The sequence below is a fragment of the Salmo salar genome, chromosome ssa09 (genome assembly GCF_905237065.1).
Source record: "Salmo salar chromosome ssa09, Ssal_v3.1, whole genome shotgun sequence".
NCBI classification, from domain to species: Eukaryota; Metazoa; Chordata; class Actinopteri; order Salmoniformes; family Salmonidae; genus Salmo; species Salmo salar.
The window spans coordinates 112,377,288-112,404,638 of record NC_059450.1 but is presented as its reverse complement, the minus strand read 5'-3'; the positions used below and the strand labels follow the sequence as shown (position 1 = coordinate 112,404,638).

The following is a 27,351-nucleotide window of genomic DNA, read 5'->3' as shown; positions in this document are numbered from 1 at the left end:
ATTTTGATACAAATAACATGTTGCAGAGTATCTTGAATTCTCTAGCATAATAGCAGCCTATAATTTCTGCTGCTTTCAGAGGACACAGAAACATAATGAATGCCTAAGGTTCAAGAGTGGAGACATCATGAATTTTTAATAAGGGGAATTGTTCGAGCCTGCGTGTGGAAATAGTATTTTATATAGATTATCAATAAACGCGCTTAATGTTGCATCAAATGTACAAGTGATAGCCTATCATACCGCTGTATCCCATCCCATTCCGGCTTATGTTTTGCCTTTTTCAGTTCACTTAATTGCTTTGTCCCCACGGCATCCAGTAACCTTCACCATAAGTGAACCATTGTTTATTTATTTTGCAAATATGCAATAATTTCAATAGGCAGTCAACTTAAGAAACCATAATTAGCACGCCCAATGGCAACGCATCACATGAAACGCTTTAATTAAACGTTTAGTTTCTGTTTAACATTCTAATGGCGTGAGAAAGTCTATCGAGATTTGATATTAACCAATATAGATAGTTTCCCTAATGACTTCAGATTCAAACATAGCCTATAATTGCTGATTTGAAAAGTAAATACATTCTCTAATAAATGAAGACAAAAATGTGAGATCAGTTTTGGCATTTCAGTTGTCATTTGAAGGCATTTGAAGAAAACAGCTATTGATCATAATTATTTGGCCATCATTAGCCTAAATTAAAACAGGCTAGCAAAAAACAAAATAAGAGACGAATAATTAATTATACTATCTTCCAAATCAAGTAATACATATGTATTATTATTATTATCATTATTATCATTATTATTATTGATATTATTGTGATTATTATTTATATGATAGCTCCTTTTCAAATTGTTTTTCTTATCATGACAAATTACACACAAAATATGACTAACAAGTAACATACACAAACTATCAACATGCAGCACAGTTTAATCTGTTCTTGCTTCAACTATGTGTTTAGTCGCTCTTATTCGAGTACATACAGAACAAACATATCGTTGCATGTTAGTCAAGGTGTGTATCTGGCTATGGTGAGCCTCCGCCATCAGCCTCCCAGTTGGTCCTCTCTTTACCTTTCTCTCTCCGTATCACTGTCACTGTCTTTTTTCCCCAGATCGCAGAGATTTGGAGGAAGCTCCGTTATGTGCTCCCCGAACAAGCTTGTCATTTTCAGTTTTAGCCACACCCCTGCAGAGATCCTGCCCATCTCCCTGGTGTTTAAAATACTAACTCAGAACAATAGCAACGAATCCACGCTTAATTAAATTAATGAGTCCTTCTTGTCAATCTTGGATTAATGGCCAATAGCAACCTCGTAAGAATGATGTGAAATCTGAAGGGCTGCTAATGTGTTTTTCGAGGCTGTCGGTATATGGCGAAGGGAAGGGGGCTCATCCCGGCATCCTGAGGGGAGGTAATTTGCACGGATCAAGGGGCAGGCGTTACAAAGTATAAATACTGTGACTTCAATAGCTGATCACCAGCAGGTTGGAACTCCGCAGCAAGAAGACATTTGGCCGAGATCTTATATATTTAGCTGCAGCACGAGATACAGAGTTGGCAACAACACCACCTTGCATTTAGGTAGACTAAAATAAACACTCTTGATGTCTTAAGCTGTAGTGCAACTGAGAGAGAGAGAAAACGAGAGAGAGCGTGAGAGAACAAGACGGGGAGATTTTTTGGAGCAGTGATGGAAGAACTTACCGCATTTGTGTCGAAGTCTTTTGATCAGAAAGTGAAGGAAAAGAAGGAGGTGATCACGTACCGGGAGGTGCTGGAGACCGGGTCCGCGCGTGCCAGGGAAGGTCTCGCCACCGAACCGAATCGCGAGGAAATGAACGATATCGCTCGGGTAGACGCGCGATCGCCAGGCAGGGAACCGGACATGCTGGGACCAGAGAGAACCAGGGATGTGGGAAGCCCGAAACTGATCGATGGTAAACTAGCCTAATGCTATGCGTTCATACGGTTTTCTTATGTGATTTACTCAAATGTAACTGCTTTGAGGTTATACAAAGTTAAATGTTCTTGAATTATACTTTAGGAATATCCCGTGCGCTAAAACAATAATAACTTTGACAAACATGTCGCGTGCCTAGTCAAAGAAAATAAGCATGCATGTTTTTGTGTATATCGCTTAGAAAAAAACGGTATACGTTTATAGGCCTACGTGCATGGTTAATCATTCTTTTGTATTTGGAATGTTTCCCAATTACCGGTTTGGCTTCAAGTGACTGAGTGACACTAAAAGTAAGCTTAAGTTTATAGCCTAGTTGTTGTCATAAGGTGTAGTCACTGTGTAATGCGTGTAATATCAGGCCCATAATTGAATTAGGTAGGCCTATCCGGTTAAGTGCTTTTCTGTCTGAAGAGAAATGGTATAGCATGCTTTTAAAAGATCAACGCATTTATTTTGGAATTTACTAATTATCATGGGTGGTCACTGTGTAACCCACTCTGAAGCTCGATGCAATTTCAGTAACAAGAAAAGGTGTTGTATTGAGATATTCATCAACCGCATAAAGACAAAAAGTCTGGAGAAAAAATATGGCTATTGAAATGATCCAATAGCACTAAAATCCACAGGCCGAGCAGAAATGATTCATATTAATCTGTGTATATGTTTTTTTTCACAATAATTTCATTTGATTATGTGAGTAATTATACATCCTAATAATTCTTCTTATTTTTTTGAATAGGTATTAATAAGCCAAGATGTTGCTTTAAAGCATACAGGCTCTTTCGCTATATCATATTGATCACTAATTGCATTGGCCTAAATAAAATAAATAGCCTAATTGTTCCATTAGCTGGGATGGGAATCTTTTACATCTTCAAATGTGAATCACAGTCGTTTCACTTTAACCAACCGTGGAGAATTGCATTGGGCAGATAAAATGAGATGAACCCCACACTTGCATACCCGGTAGGCCTGAATCATATCCTAATGGTTACAATAAAATTGTAGTGACATCATGAAAATATCAACCGAGCTGCTGGTCCTATATCCTATATTAGGACGTTCTATGATGAGCGATCGGACGTACAGTAGTGGGCACCTTTATGCATATTTATAAGGAGTTAATAATTGAAGACCTTTCTGTAGGACCACGAAACATTCGAAGCCGATATTGGGTGTAATGCTTGGGAGGATGGATCCACATGTTCGCTTTAGGAAGGTCGTTGTGTGATGCCTCCTCCTCTGCCCTTGTATAGCTGAGGCCTTTTTCCTCACCCTCATTCATTTGCTGCTACCCCTCTTTGTAGGTACCACGCACATGAAAGAGAGAAAAGAGGACACAAAGCAAATGGAGGACGAGGCACAGACTAAAATCAAGCAGAGGAGAAGTCGGACTAACTTTACACTGGAGCAATTGAACGAGCTAGAGCGGCTATTCGATGAGACTCATTACCCGGATGCCTTCATGCGCGAGGAGCTGAGCCAGCGGCTAGGGCTGTCCGAGGCTCGAGTACAAGTAAGGGGCTCTCTATTTTATTCTCGTTTTTACTCTGTGTGTAAAGATATCGTTTGTTGCTCATATTAGGGATATTTTACAAAAGCGAACCCGATGATGTTATGCATGCTGGATAGAGAGGAACAGTTGTCCTCATGTTCTCGACTATACTTTTAAGCACAGAGGGAAACATATGTACCACTACAGGTCTCTAGAGAATGGGGTTTATTGACATGCTTCTTGTGGCTTGAAGTTATTTGGGATTCCATTTTTTGGGGGGCATAGCACCATTCTAAAATGTGAAACTATAAGCAATTGAGCAACATTTTATCATGGATGTAGTATTAGGCTGGCAAAAAAAACTAAAATTAAAATGCTTAAATTGATGTAATCTCATTTTCTGAAGATACTGTGTGTGTGTGCGCGCGCGCGCGTGCGTGTGTGTGTGTGTGCGAGAGAGACAGAAACAGAGAGAGAGCGAGAGAGAGAGGGAGAGAGAGAGTGAAAATAAAGAAAGAAAGAGAGATGTTGTTCCATTAAAAAAATTATAATAACCCTATACAGTGAATCTCAATTAGGGCCTAGATTCTTTTCATATAGGTAGTCCTATTGTGCGCTCCATATTGTGCCAAGTTTTAGATTACAGTTTTGTTTAAATTATTATTATACGATTATTTTGATTAAGAAACGCTTTTTTAAATCAGATATTCAAATTCTTGAAAAAAACAAACACAATATTTGTCTTCACTTTATTAGTAGCCTATATGTTGCTCGCACGAGATACATCTGTCTTGTATTTTTTCCACCGGGAAAGACCATCTGTACTACTGAAACCCAATAAGCCGTTTTGGAGCGGGGGGGCTTCAATCTCTGTGTAACGGGAGAAGAGCGACTGAGCCGGGCAATGACAATGAACATAGACATCGGTTCTGATCTGATTTATCAAACCCCATAATATCTTATTTCAGCCTCTTTCATCCCTTATGCCTTGGCCCAGGGAGACGACGGAGCGAGTATTTATTCACTGAATATGTCGGTTCTTTCTAAAATATCATAAAACGGGTCCAAAAGACCTCCCTCCCCCAAAAAAGTTAAAGCAAGCGCTTTTTGCAACGTCTCCCGGCGAGAGTTGGAATTTTACCAGGGCGTATTGTGTCACAAGCAAGGCGAGTGCAAGGAGCACAGCTCGAGGATTTACATAAATTATGTATTATTTTCCTCCCAAATCAAGATCTGCCGCTCTTTCTATTTTCAGTACATGATGTAAACGTCCATGCGATTTATGAGGCCCTTTTCTAGCCACAGTTGCATGCAGGGATGAAAGGACAATTTCCTGCACAAAGGACAATTTATTTTTGATTAAAAAAAGTAGTAACGTATTTACTCACTTCATGGTGGGCTGTTTAGCTCAGTTTTCATTCTACGCCCATAACATAAAGATTTATAATAAAACCAATAAGACACGAGATGTATGTTATATTGCTGTGTTGACAAGGCTACGTGGTCAAAATATGAGGTTGGCGCTTAATATATATTGATAGACTTATCAATATAATTTATATTCTACCCATAATGCAAAAGGAAAATTGATAAACTGTGTTGTGGGATAATTTATCCACAGCTTTGTAGGGGATTCAAAGTAGATTATCATAGTAATGAGACGCCTTATCTCCGTTCTAAGATAGCCTACTACTCGGGAAATTATGCTTTTAGGGAACAGAAATAAAATAAAAGAGCTATCCTCAAAAAGAGCTTTGTGTAGGGCGTGTTATGGCAGTAATTAAACGAAACTGTAAAGCATGTAAATGCTTCAGTAACATAGATTTTCCTGCAGATTAAGGTAATTAATTTCACCAGCTATTAACGAGAGAGAGCCTTTCTCAGATCGCGTTGCTCAGATGTCCAAAGCCGTAATCACATGCTGCTATCCGATATCAGAGAAGCAATTCGGTTCTTCTGGGACGCTAATCTATAGAAAGATGAAACCGGTGCTGAGAAGGTAAATTATTTTGGTCCAATATAGCCTGCGAATGTCGAACAAGCGTGTTTACACCGCTATAATATGAAAATAATGTCCCCCCCCCTTCTCGTTGTGGTCTACTTTCTTACGTTGTATTTAGCCTGCCCCCTTGTTGTAAATGTAATAATTAAAATCTGGTGTTAAGCGCCTGCATTAATATTTCAGGGCTCCTTTGGGATATTGTTTTTCTGCGGTTGTAGTCATTTTGAGCGGAATTACACATGCCCTCACAAGCAGCTGCCAATCACGGTCACTAATTAATTTCTCTCCCCGCAGGTTTGGTTTCAGAACCGGAGGGCCAAATGCAGAAAGCAGGAGAATCAGTTACACAAAGGTGCGTTTCTATTATTTGTCCACCTGCAATATCCTATTTTAGGCGTGAGGATAATAATGGTTCACAGTTGGAGAGGGATACAAGAACATGTATGAAAACCATAAGCATCAAGTGTGCCTATAAATTGAAATGCATCAAATGCACAACAAAGACTATAGGCCAGGGCTCTCCAACCCTGTTCCTGGAGTGCTACCGTCCTGTAGGTTTTCACTGCAACCCTAATCTAGCGCACCAGATTGTAATAATTAACTGGTTGATAAACTGCATCAGGTCAGTTAGACCTGGGGTTGGGTTGAAAACCTACAGGACGGTAGCTCTCCAGGAATAGGGTTGGAGAGCCCTGCTATAGGCTATATATGCAAAACATCTAGATGGAGTTTTCATGGCAGTAGACTCCCTGCATCTTTATCCTGTTGTGCTATTTTAACTCCATTATTTTGTATAGTGGAATTATTCGTTGTTTTCAGAGTATAAATATTTGCCTCAATTATAATATGGAGACTATTTCCCTTACAGATGTTCTATCTTTTCTTCCAGGAGTTCTCATTGGAGCTGCTAGTCAGTTTGAAGGTTGTCGTGTAGCTCCATATGTCAACGTGGGGGCCTTACGGATGCCATTCCAACAGGCAAGTTACTTTGAAGCGTGCAGTCTTTGACTAAACCAATCCCCAGACTGCTGTCTTGGCACAGGCCTTGTCCAAGTGGAATGGACAACATCAGTGTTCTAATGATAGGGGGTTACAAAAATCGTATTCAGGTAATCTTATTAGGCCTTTAAGGCTTGTTATCAGACTCTCGAGTGAATACTCATTGTAGCCAATGCCACAAAACATGTTGATAGAAAATCCCCCAGCTGTAAGGGATTTTGAAATGGTGTTCTCAAATTGTGGTAGATTTGATTCAATGGATATAGTGTATTGTATATGGGCTTGCATTAAACATGTTCTCCCTTAACATACAGACGGGTTGGATTCAATTCCATCTCAATTCCAGCAGAAAAGGACTTGAAATATGAATTGAAAATGCCCTTTTCATATTCATATTATTGGATGTAATTTAAATGGAATTGGACCCAATGAATACTTGATGGAATTAATACAAGACAGCCTTCCACAAGTTAGCTAATGTGTTTCTCCCCTCTTTTCCCCATCCGTGCGTCCGTAGGATAGTCATTGCAACGTGCCGCCCTTCTCCTTTCAGGTCCAGGCGCAACTGCAGTTGGACAGCGCGGTGGCCCACGCGCACCATCACCTGCACTCTCACCTGGCAGCGCACGCTCCTTACATGATGTTTCCGGGCCCGCCATTTGGTTTGCCCTTGGCTACGCTCGCGGCTGAATCCGCCTCTGCTGCCTCGGTTGTGGCCGCAGCTGCAGCCGCCAAAAACACCAACAAAAACTCCAGTATTGCAGATCTGAGACTCAAGGCCAAAAAACACGCGGCAGCTCTGGGACTGTGACTAGGCGTGCAACAAGGGGTCTATGGCGTCTAAAATGCCTACATTATTGACTGAGAGTCATCGACAAGGCAGAGCGGCATCCAAACAAAAAAAAAAGGCTTACAAAGTGAAAGCAAGGACATATTTATGTTTTTTGTTTTTTAAAATGAAGGACATCATGTATAACTATAGAAATAGGCTATTTATGAGATAAAACAAAGATAACAGACTGTGAAATCGATAATAATTTTGGATCTCAACGAAAAGGGCGGGAGTTGATGTCGGCTACATTTTCACAATGCAACGTGGGAACTGCACCAACGTGAATCAAGGGTGTCGTCAACGAGCAAGATTGCCAAGAGGAACGATGCCGCTGGGACGTTCGATTCTTTGTGTAACAAGTCGAACTATTCTGCGTTGTTTTTCGTTATTAGGCTATATTATTATTTCATTTTGAAACTATAGAGGCTGGCCTCGCTATATTTCCACAAAAAAAAAAAATCTGTAAAGGAAACAGCAGATGTTCGTGAACGGATAGAGAGACAAAAAAAGACCCTTATGTGACAGGTTTTTTCTGTTCTTCTTCTTGTCCAAATGAAAACTCCTCTGCAGTGTTGCATGAATGTCTTTCCTCACAGATGACGTAATTTGAGTCGGTTCCATTTCACTCTCGTGCTCTCCCTCCATGGACAGCAGACATGCAGACACTATGAGGAACTACCGAAGCTCTCACTTGAATGTCACAGTATTTGGATCTCGTGGCTCCTAGCCATGCAGGGATGTGTGGAATTCAAACATTTGCCACAAATGTTACATTATTTTGTATATGGTGAACTTCAGTTAGTCTATGAAGTTTTATCCAATGCAATGAGTGAATTTGCGAGTGATTCGACCTACTGAAAAGGAAATATAATGTCACTTTTTAAGAACAACAAATATTTGGACAATAATTGCAGTAGGCTATATGTGAGACGGTACGGGGCATATGTAAAATATGTTAATACACAAGAAACATGCATTATTTTTTTGTTATTTTGTGGTTTATAAATGCATTGTGAGAGCATTCATGTTTTCTATTTTACTTTCCTTCCGTGTGTAAAAATCATGTGCATTCTGTAGGCTATGTAATGTTGATGTTTTTATAACAGTGAAAGTGAACGTAGCCTACCTGAGGCACGGATTTCAAAAAATATAGAAATTCTTTAACTTTTTTCATCACTTATGTGAAACGTGAACTCACCTAAACAAAATGTGTTCGGTTCATAGAATAAATCAACTGAAGTTTCTTTTTATGATAGCCTCTGTTTACATTCCCTTTTTCATTACATTTTTTCTCTAGTGTGGGGTGTAGCCTAGTTTCGATGGATAAACATTTTTTTTTATTAATTTCAGATTATTATTGCTGTATTATTATTCCATATTATTTTTGCACTAAGTGTATTATTATTTTTTTTATAATAGGCTAAGATGTATTATTATTATTTAGCCTACTACTTATACTACTTCTCCTACTACAATCGATTGTATTCAGGTTATAGGCCTAGCCTATACAGACTTTTATGGAAGGCTACATCAATTATTAATGTTTTGATATGTTTGATCCAGTTGTGTCAGGCCCGTTAAGCCACGTGTTATTTTTCTCTCAAGACCATGGACATCTTTGTCATAGTCCCTAACCTCTCCAAACCAATACATTATTCAACATTTTTTGTTATATTTCAGAGCTCTGTGGAGAAGGTGTCAAATATTGCATTGAAGACGATAGTAAAGGTTTATAGCCTATTAAAGGACGATTGAATATACCGAAAAATCCCTAAAAGACACGAAGACTGTTTGATGGTGTGTAATGCGGTGTGTGGTCATTTAGCTGTTATGATGTGTGAGGAACTTTTCACTGGTCTAGCCTTACAGTTGTTTCTAATGTAGGCTAGTTCGTTTTTACACACATCTTTCCATTTACAACAATTGTTTATTCCAGATGCTTTCAAAATATACCATAGGCTACATTTGAAATAGGTTCCTTATTTTCTGAATTAGGCGACCATTGAAATATCCATGTTAGAATTGTTTTATGGTGACCAAAATCATTATTGTCTATTAGGCCACTGTCACGACGTTGAGATTAATTCGTTTCGTTTTTACAGACAGATTGGGATTTTCTACACAGTTTTATATGTTTAATTGAGAATGCGCGTCATGTATAGAGACCCCTTTACTTCCAGAGCAAATTTGCCTGAGTTGTTTCCGGACATCTTAACCGGCCATTACTGAGGATGTCATAAACACCTGACACGGGAGCCGATTTTAGAGCAATGCGGATCACATTACCAGCCGATATTTTCATACAAAACACAATGTATTTTGCTATTAATTAATACCGCTCTCACAGATTCACTACAGTCTAGAGGGCTTGGGTAGCTTGCCGTTTGGGTTGAATTCAGACGCCAAAACTATTGAATTATTGATTCCTCCCCTTACTAGTAATGGAGGAGAGAGACGGAACTGCAAGCTCGTGCGCTGCCTTGGAACGACACCGTGCCTGCTAATTGAGGAGCGCGCACTTGCACTCATGTAAATGAGTAGGGCAATTCCCATTCCAAGTCCCTGCTACATTAGGCCGTTTTTTCCCTGCTACATGACTGTTCTTATGAGTTGCACGTGCTGGGATAGAAACAGATTGTTTAAGAGATCAATTGTTTTTAGTTGATATTTTTATGTTTCTAGAGACTATTTCAATAGACCATATCTGGTCCATTACTGCTATGCTGGGGGTCACCATGCATGGTTTGCATGCAGCCTGTTGGTGTTTCTCTGCGGTCCTGCATTGCTCCCTCTCTCCAGGTATCCATATCAGTGGAGAGGTGGAGGGCCTGAGAGGGTCCAAGGAGACAACGAGACGAGGACACAAGTGCTTTTCTAGATTAGCCATGGGGCGAACAACAACTCTCACCCTCCATTCCACACACTCTCAAGACACATCTCCCACACCGCCACTGAGGAGCCAGCCCTCCCTCCCTCCCTCCCTCCCTCCCTCCCTCCCTCCCTCCCTCCCTCCCTCCCTCCCTCCCTCCCTCCCTCCCTCCCTCCCTCCCTCCTATAATTCTCAGGCTCTCTCTCTCTGTCTCTCCATTGTTATCCATCTCCATAGATTGAATCACAGGACGGAGAGTTCAGCAGCAGCGGTGTAATCAAGACTCAAGTGTCCTTGGTGCATGAAAAGACACCAGAAAACACAGCACCACTTCCAGGCATCTAATAAGGCCCCCCTGGCAAAGACACAACACCAGCCCTTATGAGTCACGCCATGGCTGCGTCTCAAATGGTACCCTAAAAGATCCTTCATAAAAAACGTTCACGACCTCTTGCTAAATTTACCTCTCTATAATGCTGCTGCAGACAATTACATTGCTGTATCATTTCCTGTGTGAAGGCACTTGGGGCCGTTATCAAATGAGCCCTTGTTGAACAGTTGTGGATAAAATGTTCTTCGCTCACAGTGGCGTCGGTTTTATTGTGACATACACAGGATAGGTACAGTGAAATGTGTTGTTTTACAGGGTCAGCCATAGTAGTACTGCACCCCTGAGCAAACTAGGATTAAGTGCCTTGCTCAAGGACACATCGATAGCTTTTCCATCTTGTCAGCTCAGGTATTCCAACCAGCGACCTGTCAGTTACTGGCCTAACACTCTAACTGCTAGGTTACCAGCCACCCCTAATGGTAATTGTTAGTGGGTATGTAGTGAATGGTAGTTGGTGAGTCAGATATCAACAAGCGCTCACTGTCTCACTGCAGAATTAGACGTTTCCACGTTTCTCCAAACATCACATTTAGAAGTTGCTCCAAACTTCAAATCTCAAAGTGTTTTTGACATCCTGGGTTGACTCCTCATGCTTAGTATCGTTCCGTTTCTCCAAACATAAAATTTAAAGTTGCTCCAATAGTCAAATATAGAAGGTTAAGGGTAAAGGTTTAGGATAGGGTTAAAACATTAAAGGGATAGTTTGGGATTTTAGGCCCTTTCTCTACTTTCCCAGAGTCAGGTGTATTTATGGATACCATGTTTATGTCTCTGTGTCCAGTATGAAGGAAGTTAGAGGTAGTTTCACATGACAATGCTCACTAGTGTTAGTGTATTGACTGGAAGTCTATGGGTATCTACTAGCATGCCAGTTAAGGTAAGGGTGAAGGTTTGGGATAGAGTTGAAACAAATATAAATAAAAAGCTAGTGTTCACCACTGGGATTGCAGCCAGGTCTATGATACAAGTCAGTATTAGACTGTCCATCTATGTCTGAGGACATGGGGCGATTACATGGAAACCGGCCACTAGGGGCAACAGTGAACACTTACCTTGAAGTATGTTTCGGCTTTGCTAGGGCGTTGTGGACGGGGATGGTGGATGGGCATACACATCTGCTTCTGTTGCCAAAGGTCGCATGTTTGAATCCAGGGAGAGAAAGATGTTTTTGAGATTTTGTAATAGCATCTGCTTCTGGTGCCAAAGGTCGCATGTTTGAATCCAGGGAGAGAAAGATGTTTTTGAGGTTTTTGTTTTAAGCCTAGCCCAAACCTTGACCCTTACCTTAACCAGTAGGAGTTAATGCCTAGCCTTAAGATTTTGGATTTAATGCCTGAACATAACCCTAACCTTAAAAATTCAGAGTTAATGTCTAAACTTAACCTTAAACACTTCAAAATGTGAAGTTTGAGAAACATGGATGAACGTCTAATTCTGATGTGAGAGCTTGTTGGGCATTGAACACGCAACCTTCTGATCTAGATTTATGAGATTACGCCCATCCCGTCTGTGTGTGCATCTGTGTAAAACTGAAAAGCTAAAATGGATGAAATCTCAATTTCTGAAGTTGCTGTATGTGTGTGTTTGTGTGTCTTCCATGTCTGTGTGTGTGTGCTTGTGTGTTGTGTGCTTGTGTTAGAGGCGAAGACGCTCGAGCAAAACCAGTAGGCCTTCACCCAAAAAAACAAAGCTAGAAAAGGTTTGCAAAGGTTTGCCTTTGTTATATATTAAGTGCGTTCAAAGAGCAATGTGCACACACACGGCCAGACAAAAGACAACAGACATCAGGATCATTGTAAGATGAAAGAAGGACTTCAAAGGCATCAAATGGAGTGAAAGTGAAAAAGAAACCTGCCGAAAACTCCCTCCAACAGCACACAGACCAGCAATTAGGCCTTCATATCACTCTGTTATCACACATGTGGACCGTAGGCCCGGGTGGTTAAACTGGTGTATGTTGTACTCATAAGACAACGCAGCATTTACCCAGTATATGATTTTATTTGGATGAAAACGGGGTGTTGTTTCACACAGATTTGAACCCTGCATGGAAAAAAAAGGATTGTAGAAGAAAACAATAGTCTCTCAACTCATTCTATTTGGGTAACTAAGTGGATACGAAACAAAACAGGGCATAGCAAAACAAGAAGTCAGATTGTTACTCCGTGTCCTGTTTAGGTACCCCCGGGCCAATCTGCACATTTTTATGTACTCATTGCATTGATTTGTTATTAATTCATTTCCAGTTGCAGCTGGTGAGGCGATGGGTGCAGATAACATGTAGCTCGGCCTTTGAGAGAGACAAAAACAGCGGTGGGGAACTTTTGCGCTCTCTCACACATTAGCCAGGCATTATGGGAAATTCTCCATGGTAGAAGGGACACAACATGTGCTTGACACATACTCTTCCTCTATACCCTGCGAGTGTTCAAAGGCAATCAAATGTGTATGAGTATTATACAATTTCTGCTTTTCAATCATCTGATATTTGTGCACAGAGTTTTGAATTACAAATACTTTTTTTCAGAACACCATGGGTTGATTGTAGTCCATGCTTCAGAATGTAAACCATGCTATTCCACAAAGGGGGACATTTGGCGTGTCCTTTGAAGTTGTGGAAAAACTTCATTTTGAAATGTCAAAAATGACAAAATACTACCTGTAAATGACTCTATATTTGTATCCGCATGCTAAATTATATTTTAATGAGGGGAAATCACCACAACTATCCTTCATACTGTGTTGTTAAATATCATGACAACACCAAAATACTGTCCATGGGAGCTGTTAGTGGAGCGTGACAACTAATGTCACTGCATCTATCAACTCCATTTAAATAGGCTACAGCACACACAAACTTCCTCTCTATGGTTCCTCCATATGGGTGGCCAAAGAAACAATGTGGTGTTTGTAGTGAAAAAGATGGAGGCCAATTTTCCTTCTGAATACATGCCATTGTAGTTCCCTCCTTTTAGTTATTTCTGCCTATGCTGAGGAGAGAGAGGGGACAGTGGAATGGATGGCAGCAGTGAGGTGACACTTTTTAACAAATAGGATTTAGTCGCACCAGGGGCCTTTGTCATGCAGGTAATTTTATTCTCGTGTATTTATTGATCCTGCTACCCCCATCTCCTCATTCTCCCACTAGTATTGACAGGTGTGTCGCTATGGTAATTCACAGCGCCCGTGCTAGTTGGATTAATGCATAAAAGACAGACAGACACACACGCTTGTTATGGGATAATATGATGAGCGTGGTAGGTAATGTATAATGGTAAGGGCCCGTGTCAAGTTCAACATAGAGTGCAGGGTTGAGGGAAGGCCTGAGGGGGTGTCACTGGAGAAGAGAGAGAAGAGAATGCAACGAGTTTTAATGAAATGTAATGTAAATTGATGTCCCGAGCTTAGGAAGGACAGACAAAAAGGAAAGAGCTGCTTGGAAATGCATTACGGGGGCCAAATGGCTCTTTGAGGAGACAGGACTTAACAGGGGCCTCTGTGGCTCTATTGGATTACAATGTTGGCTCAACAATCTGGTAACGTCTAATTAAATAGCCCAGCATTAGCTTCCACCACAGTTGGGAGTGTGAGAGGGGCACTATCTCATTCTGAAATGGATGTAAAAAAAGATCCTCGCGGGTTAGCCTGTACTCATGGTCTCTTATCCCTCCCCCCCGGCCTCGTACACACACACACACACACACACACACACACACACACACACACACACACACACACACACACACACACACACACACACACACACACACACACACACACACACACACACACACACACACACAGAAACACAAAGAGACAGACAAACAGACAAGCACTCATGTCTCAGACAGACAGCTAAGCACAAACTGGAGTATTTCTATGAGAACCCTATAAAACTCATTGTACACATGTTGCTTACATGAACACAGCCCATGTTTATTCAAAGGATTTGAGATTTGCCCTTGAAATTGACAAAACAATCAACAAAAACTTTAGTCTGGTGGAAGGAAATGTCAGTCCAAAGCTTTTGTGAAAGTATGTGAAAGTGAAAGTTTTTTGAGTTCACCACCAGAACACTGGGTGGCACTGTGTGCAGCGGACAAACTTTTCTCAACTTATCTTTTTTAATCAAAAGAATTCAAGGACGTGACACATGAAGGGGGAACAAATATCAAGTGAATGCAAAAAAAACCTGAGACACATCGTCTTGACTGTAGACTGTGTTCCTAAAGAGATCATTGGTTAAAGAAATCAAATGAAAGATTACATCAAATTCCCCAACTACGTGTAATTTTAACCAAAAGTTTGAAATGGACTGAACTGAGTGAGGTACAGTGAACCCTCAAGATCTTTAACCAAGAGGGCCAAGGCCGGCAGAATGTTGGGGTTGAAACGAGCTGAAGCAGGACAAGGGTGATAAGAGGTGAAAAGATAGTGGAGTGAGTTAGAGAGGGAGGGGAGAGAAATAGAGTAGGTGGATACACATTTGAAGTCGGAAGTTTACATACACTTAGGTCGGAGTCATTAAAACTCATTTTTCAACCACTCCACAAATTTCTTGTTAACAAACTATAGTTTTGGCAAGTCGGTTAGGACATCTACTTTGTGCATGACACAAGTCATTTTTCAAGAATTGTTTACAGACAGATTATTTCACTTACTCACTACCACTGTATCACAATTCCAGTGGGTCAGAAGTTTACATACACTAAGTTGACTGTGCCTTTAAACAGCTTGGAAATGATGTCATGGCTTTAGAAGCTTCTGATAGGCTAATTTACATCATTTGAGTCAATTGCAGGTGTACCTGTGGATGTATTTCAAGGCCTACCTTCAAACTCAGTGCCTCTTTGCTTGACATCATGGGAAAAACAAAAGAAATGAGCCAAGACCTCAGAAAAAAATTGTAGACCTCCACAAGTCTGGTTCATCCTTGGGAGCAATTTCCAAACGGCTGAAGGTACCACATTCATCTGTACAAATAATAGTACGCAAGTATAAACACCATGGGACCATGCAACCGTCATACCGCTCACGAAGGAGATGCGTTCTGTCTGCTAGAGATGAACGTACTTTGGTGCGAAAAGTGCGAAACAGTCCCAGAACAGCAGCAAAGGACCTTGTGAAGATGCTGGAGGAAACAGGTACAAAAGTATCTATATCCACAGTAAAACGAGTCCTATATCGACATAACCTGAAAGGCCGCTCAGCAAGGAAGAAGGCACTGCTCCAAAACCGCCATAAAAAAGCCAGACTACGGTTTGCAACTGCACATGATGACAAAGATCATGCTTTTTGGAGAAATGTCCTCTGGTCTGATGAAACAAAAACAGAACTGTTTGGCCATAATAACCATCGTTATGTTTGGAGGAAAAAGGGGGAGGCTTGCAAGCTGAAGAACACCATCCCAACCGTGAATCACGGGGGTGGCAGCATCATGTTGTGGGGGTGCTTTGCTGCAGGAGGGACTGGTGCACTTCCCAAAATAGATGGCATCATGAGGCAGGAAAATCATGTGGATATAGTGAAGCAACATCTCAAGACATCAGTCAGGAAGTTAAAGCTTGGTCACAAATGGCTCTTCCAAATGGACAATGACCCCAAGCATACTTCCAAAGTTGTGGCAAAATGGCTCAATGACAGCAAAGTCAAGGTATTGGAGTGGCCATCACAAAGCCCTGACCTCAATCCTATAGAACATTTGTGGGCAGAACTGACAAAGCGTGTGCGAGCAAGGAGGCTTACAAACCTGACTCAGTTACACCAGCTCTGTCAGGAAGAATGGGCCAAAATTCACCCATCTTATTGTGGGAAGCTTGTGGAAGGCTACCCGAAACGTTTGACCCAAGTTAATTTAAAGGCAATGCTACCAAATACTAATTGAGTGTATGTAAACTTCTGACTCACTGGAATGTAATGAAAGAAATTAAAGCTGAAATAAATCATTGTCTCTACTATTATTCTGACATCTCACATTCTTAAAATAAAGGGGTGATCCTAACTGACCTAAGACAGGGAATTTTTACTAGGATTAAATGTCAGGAATTGTGAAAAACTGAGTTTAAATGTATTTGGCTAAGGTGTATGTAAACTTCTGACTTCAACTGTAGGTGCCAAAGACATGAGAGGTGCAAAGAGGAAGCACTTTGTCATTTTGAAGAAAGTTTTTAATGACAGCTTGTTTTCTTAATGAGTACAGCGACCCCTTTAAAAGGTCACACGTAGCATATCACCATGCAACGCTGGCCGGACCACCTTATAGAGGCTATATGCTGCAGTCTGGGAGTAAAACAAGCTGATAAAACAAGCTTATATGTTGGGTTGTGATTAGGTAAGACAGTTAAACCTAGCTCATGAGACAATATAAGGTATATTCTTCAAGAATCAAAGGCTATATCTATCATGACACAAGGCGAGACCCAGATGCAGACCATGGAGGCAGATGGTTGGAGTTTAAAGATGTTTAATAATCCAAAAAGGACTTTACAAGAGAATGGTTGTGGACAGGCCAAAGGTCAAACCAGTTCAGAATCCAGGAGGTACTGCAGGGGCCCTTGAAAATATATCAAATAAAAAGCGGATTTTTTTTTTACAGTTGTTATGAATATCGCTAGCAACAACAGACAATATATAATTCATTTAAAAGTAAAAAAAATGGTATGTATCAATCCCAGAATGCCCCTTTAAAGCACAACTTCATACACAGACAGTATGGTAACACATTACTTAGAGCAGGCATAATGCTTTATTACTTGTTATAAGCATGTACGAGCCTTTCTAAAGTCTTATTATAAGCCTTATAATATGTTATGCCTCTCTATGTATTACATGTCCAACCCAAAATGCTTAAAGACAATTTCAAAATCTTTCAACTTCATATTCATCATCTCTAGCACCACCACAACATCAACATACAGTGTGTGAAAATAGTACATGTCTATGTTTTGTAGTAAATAAGGTAGAGAAAGAAGTGTTTTCAATGACATCATCAACCAATTCGTAGGCAATTAGTAGGCAATGCCTACTCACAATTGGTCAAAATCATACGATGCACACCGATGATGTCATTGGAAACACTTGTCTTACTCTATCTTTTTTACTACAAAACATAGAAATGTACCATTTTCACACATGTTGATGTTGGGGTGGTGCTGGAGATGATGAATATGAAGTAGAACAATTGTGGTTTCCCTTTAAGTTCCATCCCAGGTCAGGATCATTATGAGATGATAATAAGATATTAAAGGGGGTCATATATGATTATGACAAGCATTATACCGGTTGGCCTCAAGTGTTACTGATATACATACATTTGAATAGAATCCCAGTTACATAAACATAAAAAAATTCCACACAGAGGAGGCTATGTACTCACACCAACTGAGATACACAACCCATAGCACTCCCTTCCAAGCTATCTCTTTATACACAAGGCTGCATGGTGCAGTAAGTGTGTGTTCACCTCTGTGCTGCAACAAACAAGGACAGTTCCTAATATATTTGAAGAACAACCATTTTTATTCACCAGATGAAAAGAATCCTATGGGTGTTGCAAATGTAATCAACATATCTGCTTTCTTTGGGTGACGCTCCTAACACTCTGCATACACAGTGATTTTCCTAAATACTATTCATTAGAATATAATTGGAGAAAATATTTAATATCAACATGCTAGAGGAACTCCTGAGGAACATATTGTCCTATATAACCACTCAATTGCCTTTATCACCAAAATGTGAAATGAAAACTGCCACACAACCTGTAGCCCTGAGAGAGATGTACGGTGTGGTCAAAAAGAAGAGTGGACAGGAGCCAGAGGAGATTCCCCCACTGCCTCCGGCGCCATTATATAAGCGTACATATGGGACGGTAAAAATGGAAGACGACACTTTAAATGACATTATTATAAAATGCAATACTCCTGGAATGATCCCTTTATTAAATTAGGCCCTATGATCCAAGATGAATTTCCTGCTTCCCTAATCCATCAAGGGGGGAATATTAAAAGATAGGGCTCAACTGGCATTAGAATCTCACTCAGTCTTGACTTTCATTATTCTGCATTAGGCCGCTGCTAGGGGAGAGCCTCTTAATGAGAATTACAATGATTCACTGGCCTCGGCCCCACTTCTGACAAGTAAAATATTAACTCCTCAGTCACAGCTGTCTGAATTAAAATACTTTGTAGCCGCGGACGCGCTAAATTAAATTGGCCTTTTATGTTCCTTACACGGTTGACCCCCGTGGGGGTGCGGCACAAAGGCCATCACCGCCACTAAGCTACACCACAAGAGGGAGAGATGAATCGCACCTTGACTGAGAAAACAGATACAGTCGCATACACATACGCACCTACACACACACTGATTTATTTAGGCTACATACGTACACACGCACACACACACATCTACGCACACACGCAATCAACTATGCACCTACGCACACAAACACACACACACACACACACACACACACACACACACACACACACACACACACACACACACACACACACACAAAGACCCGTTAGCCGCCCTCCCCTGTGTCTCATTCTGTCATTCTCTCTATCTATCTATCTATCTATCCGTCACCTTTTTCATTCTCGTTTTCTCACCGGAGGCAGTTTCTCAGCAGACATCCTTTATATGTTGTTTGTTTGATAGCCACTGTCTAGCATCGTCTGTGTTTGTTTGTTCGCGTTGCACTTTTTATTAACCACCGGGCCACATACACACAGCATGCCCCTTACCTGTTTCTGGATATTCATACTCAACATTCCACCACATTAACAAAACATAACAAGCCTTTTAAAGTCAGAGGAACTCAAGTAATTGGGACTTACTATGCAAAAGCCCAATCCAATTTACATCGACCTTTAAAAGTTTTATTTCAGTCAATTTGCACTCACTTAAGCTAGGGCCAGGGCTTGCACTGCAGCTCGGATCCAGCTGCTAAATTCCTCCGCCTGTGAACGGAACAGAGCCTACGCCGGAACCGGGCCGTTCCGCCCGCTCTCTCTGACTCCAAGGTCATGCAGCTGATGCTCTGATGGGGAGAGGAGCGGGGAGTTTTTCTCTCCGCCCGCAAGCCTGCGTCCCCAGCAGCGCTTTCGTTCCGCCCGTGTTGCCAGAGCACCCCTGAGTCCACCCTCTCTGTTTGAGTGCTTCACAAACAATCGATTTCAAGGGGGAGAGTGGAAAAAAACACAGTGGTGACCCTTGAGTCTGGAAATGTTACACTTTAAATCATTGGAATTTTTAAAAACAATAAGCCCCGGGACATGTCACCTCTTCCCCTTTAAAAGTAAACCGAATGAATAAATAAATAGAGGAAGCTAATAAAGAAACAACCACAAAATGAAAGCTAAATGGAGATTAATTCAGTGGGCATACAGGTCTCACTGTCAATTTGAGCTATTCTGATCCTGCGATTTGAAATTTGATGAGGGCCAGTGCTTCAACCGTAGCCTTACCAAGTCACCTTTAGCCCCCATTGACCCCCAGATACACCACTGAACTAACTATAAGATGCAGTTTGTTCCTATTGATGTTGACATTGTTCTGTCTAAAACCCCCACGATGAGGCCTTTCTCATCTGGTCCAACTTGCAACCCTACTTACCCTCTGTACAAGATCTTCCTCTTCAGTCATTATCATAACACTCTGCACTCAAACACTGAGTATGGTGGACAGTATGCTAACAGCTCCACAGCTTGCTATTGTAGCTACTGTTACCGCTCTGAACCCTTGCCATGAAAACACATATTTCTCCATTTTTGGAAAATGTTGGTGATATGACATATTTCTAGATGTATCAATAGGAATCACCAGAGTTTTTTCATTACATACAGATGTAAAATACATTTCCATGCCAGTTTAGAACTCTGGATATTACAGTAAACCTATAATAAGACATAAAATTCAGTAATCATGTGAAGATACAAAATGTACATATACTGTACAGTGATTATCTGTCACACCCTGGTCTGTTTCACCTGTCCTTGTTATTGTCTCCACCCCCTCCAGGTGTCACTTGTTTTCCCCAGTGTATTTATCCCTGTGTTTCCTGTCTCTCTGTGCCAGTTCTTCTTGTATGTTCCAAGTCAACCAGCGTTTTTTCCCGTACTCCTGCCTTTGCTATTCTCCTTTTTCTAGTCCACCCGGTTTTGACCCTTGCCTGTTCTGGACTCTGTACCCGCCTGCCTGACCATTCTGCCTGCCTTGACCTCGAGCCTGTCTGCCACTCTGTACCTCCTGGACTCTAAACTGGTTTGACCTTTTGCCTGTCCACAACCATTCTCTTGTCAAGTCCTTTTTGGATTATTAAACATCTTAAACTCCAACCATCTGCCTCCTGTGTCTGTATCTGGGCCTTACCTTGTGTAAGTTTTTTCATTACATACAGATGTAAAATACATTTCCATGCCAGTTTAGAGGTCTGGATATTACAGTAAACCTATAATAAGATATAAAATCAGTAATCATGTGAAAATACAAAACGTACATATACTGTACAGTGCATTTGGAAAGTATTCAGACCCCTTGACATTTTCCACATTTTGTCACGTTACAGCCTTATTCTAAAATGGATGACATTGTTTTTTCCCCCTCATCAATCTACACACAATACCCCACAATGATAATTTTTTATAAATTTGCAAATTTATAAAAAATAAAACATAGAAATATCATATTTACATAAATATTCACCATGCTTCACCATAGGGATGGTGCCAGGTTTCCTCCAGATGTGACGCTTGGCATTCAGGCCAAAGAGTTCAATCTTGGTTTCCTCAGACCAGATAATCTTGTTTGCCTTTTGGCAAACTCCAAGCGGGCTGTCATGTGCCTTTTACTGAGGAGTGGCTTCTGTCTGACCACTCTATCATAAAGGCCTGATTGGTGGAGTGCTGCAGAGATGATTGTCCTTCTTGAAGGTTCTCCCATCTCCACAGAGGAACTCTGGATCACTGTCAGAGTGACCATCGGGTTCTTGGTTACCTCCCTGACCAAGGCCCTTCTCCCCCGATTGCTTAGTTTGGCCGGGCTGCCAGCTCTAGGAGGAGTCTTGGTGGTTCCAAACTTTAAAAATGATGGAGGCCACTGTGTTCTTGGGGACCTTCAATGCTGCAAAAAATATTTTGTACCCTTCCCCAGATCTGTGCCTTGACACAGTCCTGTCTCGGAATTCTATGGACAATTCCTTCGACCTCATGGCTTGGTTTTTCCTGTCAACTGTGGGACCTTATATATGCAGGTGTCTGCCTTTCCAAATCATGTCCAATCAATTGAATATACCACAGGTGGACTCCAATCAAGTTGTAGAAACATCTCAAGGATGATCAATGGAAACAGGATGCACCTGATCTGAATTTCGAGGTCTCATAGCATAGGGTCTGAATACTTATGTAAAGTAAGTATTTCTGTTTTTTCTAAAAACCTGTTTTTGCATTGTCATTATGGGGTATTGTGTGTAAGTTGATGAGGAAAAACAATTATTTGATCCGTTTTAGAATAAGGCTGTAACCTAACAAAATGTGGAAAAATTTAAGGGGTCTGAATACTTTCAGAATGCACTGTATTATTCACATAATGTGTATGCTGTATAGAGGATTATTGTTAATGTGAGGGCCCGTGATGTGAACCGTACATTAACAAAAACAATCAATGCTTGACCTCAGAATTACCATTAAGATTCTTAATTGGCACCGTCATGTAATTATAAACTGTTTGCTCATAGCATATTTGTGTTCCCAACTGGCGGTAAGGTATCTCCATCGATGCATCATCACCCATCAGAATCAAATGCCACACATAGTGTTGACTCTAACGTTTTCTCAACGTTACGTTTAAACCCTCCTCAAGGTTTCATTATCAAATTATAATTAGCTTTAAATTAGAAATGTAAAAAAAACATCCACACATTATGTCTACAGACTTATCCAGCAGTCAATATGAAAATCAATAGGGCCCACTTCCCACCCATTGACCTATAGCTGCATTGCTCCCGAGTAGAGCGGTCTAAGGCACTGCATCTCAGTGTAAGAGGCATCACTACAGTCCCTGGTTCGAAAAGGTTGAATCATATCCGGCCGTGATTGGGAGTCCCATAGGGCGGCGCACAATTGGCCCAGCGTCATCCGGGTTTGGCCGGGGTAGGTCGTCATTGTAAATAAGAATTTGTTCTTAACTGACTTGCCTCGTTAAATAAAGGTTAAATAAAAAATAATATTTAATAAATTGCCACCTACCCAACCCTATGTTGTTTTTCTATAGGACCACTGGTGCCTGGGCCAAGCGCTGGAGCTAAACCTGATAGTGGAAAAGTACCAATTGATTCCCATCTAGGGAGGTGCAAAGTGTGATTTAAAAGACATCTATGTGCTCCAGCACCAGTCACTGTTTGAGCCTTAAATAAGCCTTGTGAATGACTAGTATCCTTACTGACTTAAAGTCTCATTAATCAGTCCACTTCACATGTCGATAAATCCACTGGCTCCAATCAAACCACCATTAGAGTGAAGAGCATCCCGATAAACTAGATCTTTGTATCTTATTGAGTTAATCAGGGCGACACCCCTTTTACATCAGATTGTCAGGGTTTTCACTGTGGGGGACTAGTTCGGGACAGGCTGCATGGGTGCGTCCCAATAATATCTATTTTCTCCTGAAGTGTACACGGGTTCACTACTTCCAACAAATCTAAAAGCATTGCATTGGTGGAGGCATGGGCTAGTGTGAGTTTCCATCATATTTTTTTTTACCAGTCATTTCATTTCAAATCAGTGAAGGGAAGATAATTAGGACATAGGGACATAGCCCTTGTTTAAAATGCACTGCACAGACAAACTGTACTTGCTTGAATACTTTCTTTTCACTTTGTCGCTTTGTCCTTCTCAGCACGGTTACAGCAACTAGGGGAATGCGTAACCAAGCCAGCTCAGTACAGCTTGGTTCAGCTCAGTACAGCTTGGTTCAGCTCAGTACAGCTTGGTCCAGCTCAGTACAGCTTGGTTCAGCTCAGTACAGCTTGGTTCAGCTCAGTACAACTTGGTCCAGCTCAGTACAGCTTGGTTCAGCTCAGTACAGCTTGGTCCAGCTCAGTACAGCTTGGTTCAGCTCAGTACAGCTTGGTTCAGCTCAGTACAGCTTGGTCCAGCTCAGTACAGCTTGGTTCAGCTCAGTACAGCTTGGTTCAGCTCAGTACAGCTTGGTTCAGCTCAGTACAGCTTGGTTCAGCTCAGTTATGATTATGATCTGAGCTGTGGTCTTGAGTAGAGAGGACTGACTGACTGATGTACGGACGGACAGATGGACAGACTAACGGACGGGCTGACGGAGAGAAAGAAGGCAGGACTTTGATTGACTGACATGTCCTCTTTGGGAGGGGTTTGGATATCGCTCTGAGCATGTGGAGGTCTGCGGCCACTGACAGCGGTTTTCAAAATGACAAAATCCATCCTTACTTATTGATCAGTTGTTCTTCCATCTTTCAGCGGCCACCTCCAACTCTCCTCCCCTCCTGGCTGGCCGGTCCCTATTGATCCCTGCCCGTGATTGGTTGAGCAGTAATTTGAGACGGACATTGACGGATGGCTGCGAACTGTTTTTCTTCCCTCTCTTCCTCCTCTCCGGGGTGATGAAGTCATAATGCAAGTGACACTGCCAGACTGGGACCAACTGGAAAAGCAGTAACCTTTACAGCCAATAGAGGATGTCTGTTTCCCTCTTAAGGCTCTGGTCCCAGTCTGTTACACATGGCCTCTGGCCGTGTTGTGGATAGGTCTCATAAATACTCTCGTACAGTTACAACAGAACAGAGAGACAGCAGTCACGGCAGCAGACAACAGCTGCTGAGATACAAGGACATCAGAGCCATGCCCAGCGATGACTAGGGCCAGGAGTTTATCCTGGTTGGGTCAGGTAGTCGGGAAACACTCCTAGCCCTACATGAATGACCTGCTAGCTAAAACATGGAAAAGAAAAACAAACAAGTGTCATTCAGAGAATATAGGTTTTAAAAGGGACAAAGTCACAGAATTGGAATCTTGTAGGTGGTGAAACTGTCTCCAAGATGTAGGCCTACTTCTTTTGCATGATATATATATATTTTTAAGGATTGTACTCAATTTCCATTCTATGTCTCTCAATCTAAGGTGATAGAACTCCACCCTCTCCTGATATGACCCCTTATGTGAGGTACATATCCTACCCTTCATACCCCGTTTGATTGGCTCAAAACGATCTCTTCTTGCTGAAAACGTCTTTACAGGCAAACTAATATATTATTTTGGAAAACAGATCAGCATGGAAATATTGCTGATACAACTGCTATCTGAAAATTAGTTTGGACTTTTTTTGTCCAAACTATCCAATATCTGTCCCTGGATACATAATCTCTCCTAGACAGCAAACGTCCCTTTATAAATTCCTCCGTCTTTCTCAGTCTGTGGATAATGCCGACAGTCCCCTTTAAGAGCTCAGTCTCAGTCTCTGTAATTGCGTGCATATTGGATTTTAATAATGGTGTAGAATATTATCAGACAGTTAACAGCCTGATAAAGCGTACTGAGCTTTGACTGTTTGACATCTCAATCTTTCAAAAGCTTTTAGTTTCCTCAATGCCATTGCAAGTGGAGGAGGGGAGAAACAATGATGTTTAGAAACATCACTCCATCCTTGTTTGTCTTTGTTCCACATAGCAGTGGTTGGAGCACACTTGGATTGAGCAATCTGAACCATGTGAGGCAAGACGAGTCCCGGCTCTGCGCTGCTGATTAGAGAGGTTTAGAATGAATTATACCGCAAGGCTCACATACGCATGCACACACACACACACGCACGCACACACACATACATTATTTACACAAATGTAGGCCTACATATGTCCTACTCAGTGCAGGGGGGTTGCAGACTGGAATTGGTGGCAGTAGGAGATGGATGGTGCACGTGGGAGGATGAAATGTAGCTGGGCTCACTGGAAGAGTACTTAAAGTATCTGCTCTTGAATTAAGTTCACATGGAGGACTGCCACATGGATGGCACTCCTATTTCTCCTTTACAGGGCATTAGTGCAACTTTCATAAAGGGTCTGGTAATGTTATATAACTTCCCACTAGTCCGCAATTACATTCTGTCAAAGTCTACCTGGCCAATAACATCATACCCCTGATATTCCCTCATAGGCCTTCTAAGTCCGACATGATTTTGATTCCCTTTTAGTCCATTGCGTTTGTATTTTATTGCTTCTATGACCAATACGAGTGATTACAGAAAGAATACTTCTCAGCTGTAAAGAATTGCCTTTCCCAATAGTTAAACATGGGCCATTTTGATTAATATTTCCTATTTGATAAGTGGGGACTTGAGCTAAAATGAGATGGCTAGCCTACTTTTTCGACAGCAGTGACTTTGGTTCGGAGGCGCACACTGGCTTCCAGGGAGGGCTCGCGCGGGAGTAATTTCAGAGGCTTGCAAGCGGACAGTAGCTCCACTGGGACAGCTGGCAATCATGGGGGAAACAATGTTTACATCGATCAGCTGTCAGGAAGATTTATGGCTTCATTTTGCTGTAATGGAGAATTAGTGGGGAGATTATCAGGGACTCAACACTGCCGCTTGTTACCCGTGTCCAGGCCAGCAATTTGTCCCTCCGAAGCAGCCAAACACTTGTGACAGCACCAGCACTTGCCCTAATTCTATCAAGAGAAAATGTTGGAATTAATTAGATACAAGAACATTTAAATATGTTCTGCAAACAGTAGCCAGGGAGCAAAGAACAGGGGAAAGACAGAGCGTCTGATTTATTGTGCTGGGCAAGATATCGATCCTAGTTCGATCCTGCCCGGCGTTAAGGGTTTAATGTGTAATAATTTCCCATTTAAAGCTCCTTCTCAAGATCACCACTTTAAAGACAGAGCAGGCCGATTACGCTGATTAAGGAGCCTGTTGCTAAGGCTTTGTCAGAAGCCCTGTTTGAATGTAAATGTGGGGTTATCTGTGCCGGCATCTCCAATGCGCCTGACACAGCTGCCTGCTAGACCATGTAATAAGACACGTGTAGGAAATAAATCCAGGTAACACGTCCGTACGCAGTAATTACACGGGATCACGGGGGCTAAATGCAAACCAGCATGGGGGGTGGAGGATGACAACAAGTCATCTTGCACAAATGTGCTCCCGCCCTTGTTTAGACCTACCAAATGTAAACAGGAAATAGCATATGAGGCTTACCCATATGAGGCTTACCCTTTTATCCAAGACCTATAATAAGCAGCAATGTGCTAATTCTCAACAATGCTATCTAAGAATTAGGATGCTACCAACAACAATGCCATGAAGATGATGATGATGGTGATGACAATAATAATGTCGCCAAAAGAAAAATACAGAGCAAAATGCAGCCAAGAATGATGTTGTTCATTCAATATAATGGCTATTCAACAATGGTGCCAAATTCTGGTAGTTACTGTATCTATTGATGCTGAGAGAAATGTTGGTTAATAATCAGCCTCTGGTAAAGCTGTTTGTCTGTGGGTGTGTAACCATGCTTGTTTAGATCCATGACCATCACCCTCTGCTCCTGCGGCCTGCACAGCACAGCACAGCACAGCACACTGACCTATCCATCAAGCTGTCAGCAGGCTGCTAAGGGTTCAGGAGCACAGGCGACACGACACCATCAGAGCTCTGGCTATGGCCCAAATGGCACCCTATTCCCTATGCAGTGCACTCGTTTTGACCAGGGCCCATTTGAGACGCAGACCAAGCACTGTACTGCCTGTGTCAGGC

General features: G+C 41.6%; 1 protein-coding gene across 1 annotated transcript; it reads left to right on the top strand.

Annotated features, from left to right (window-relative positions):
- The first annotated feature begins 1,306 nt into the window (after positions 1-1,306).
- Positions 1,307-8,550, top strand: LOC106612455 (short stature homeobox protein 2). Its single transcript, XM_014213597.2, has 5 exons — positions 1,307-1,949; positions 3,280-3,488; positions 5,764-5,821; positions 6,359-6,447; positions 6,986-8,550. Exons 1-5 carry the CDS (start codon positions 1,703-1,705, stop codon positions 7,277-7,279), a joined length of 897 nt encoding a protein of 298 aa, XP_014069072.1. The 5' UTR covers positions 1,307-1,702; the 3' UTR covers positions 7,280-8,550.
- The last annotated feature ends 18,801 nt before the right edge of the window (positions 8,551-27,351 follow it).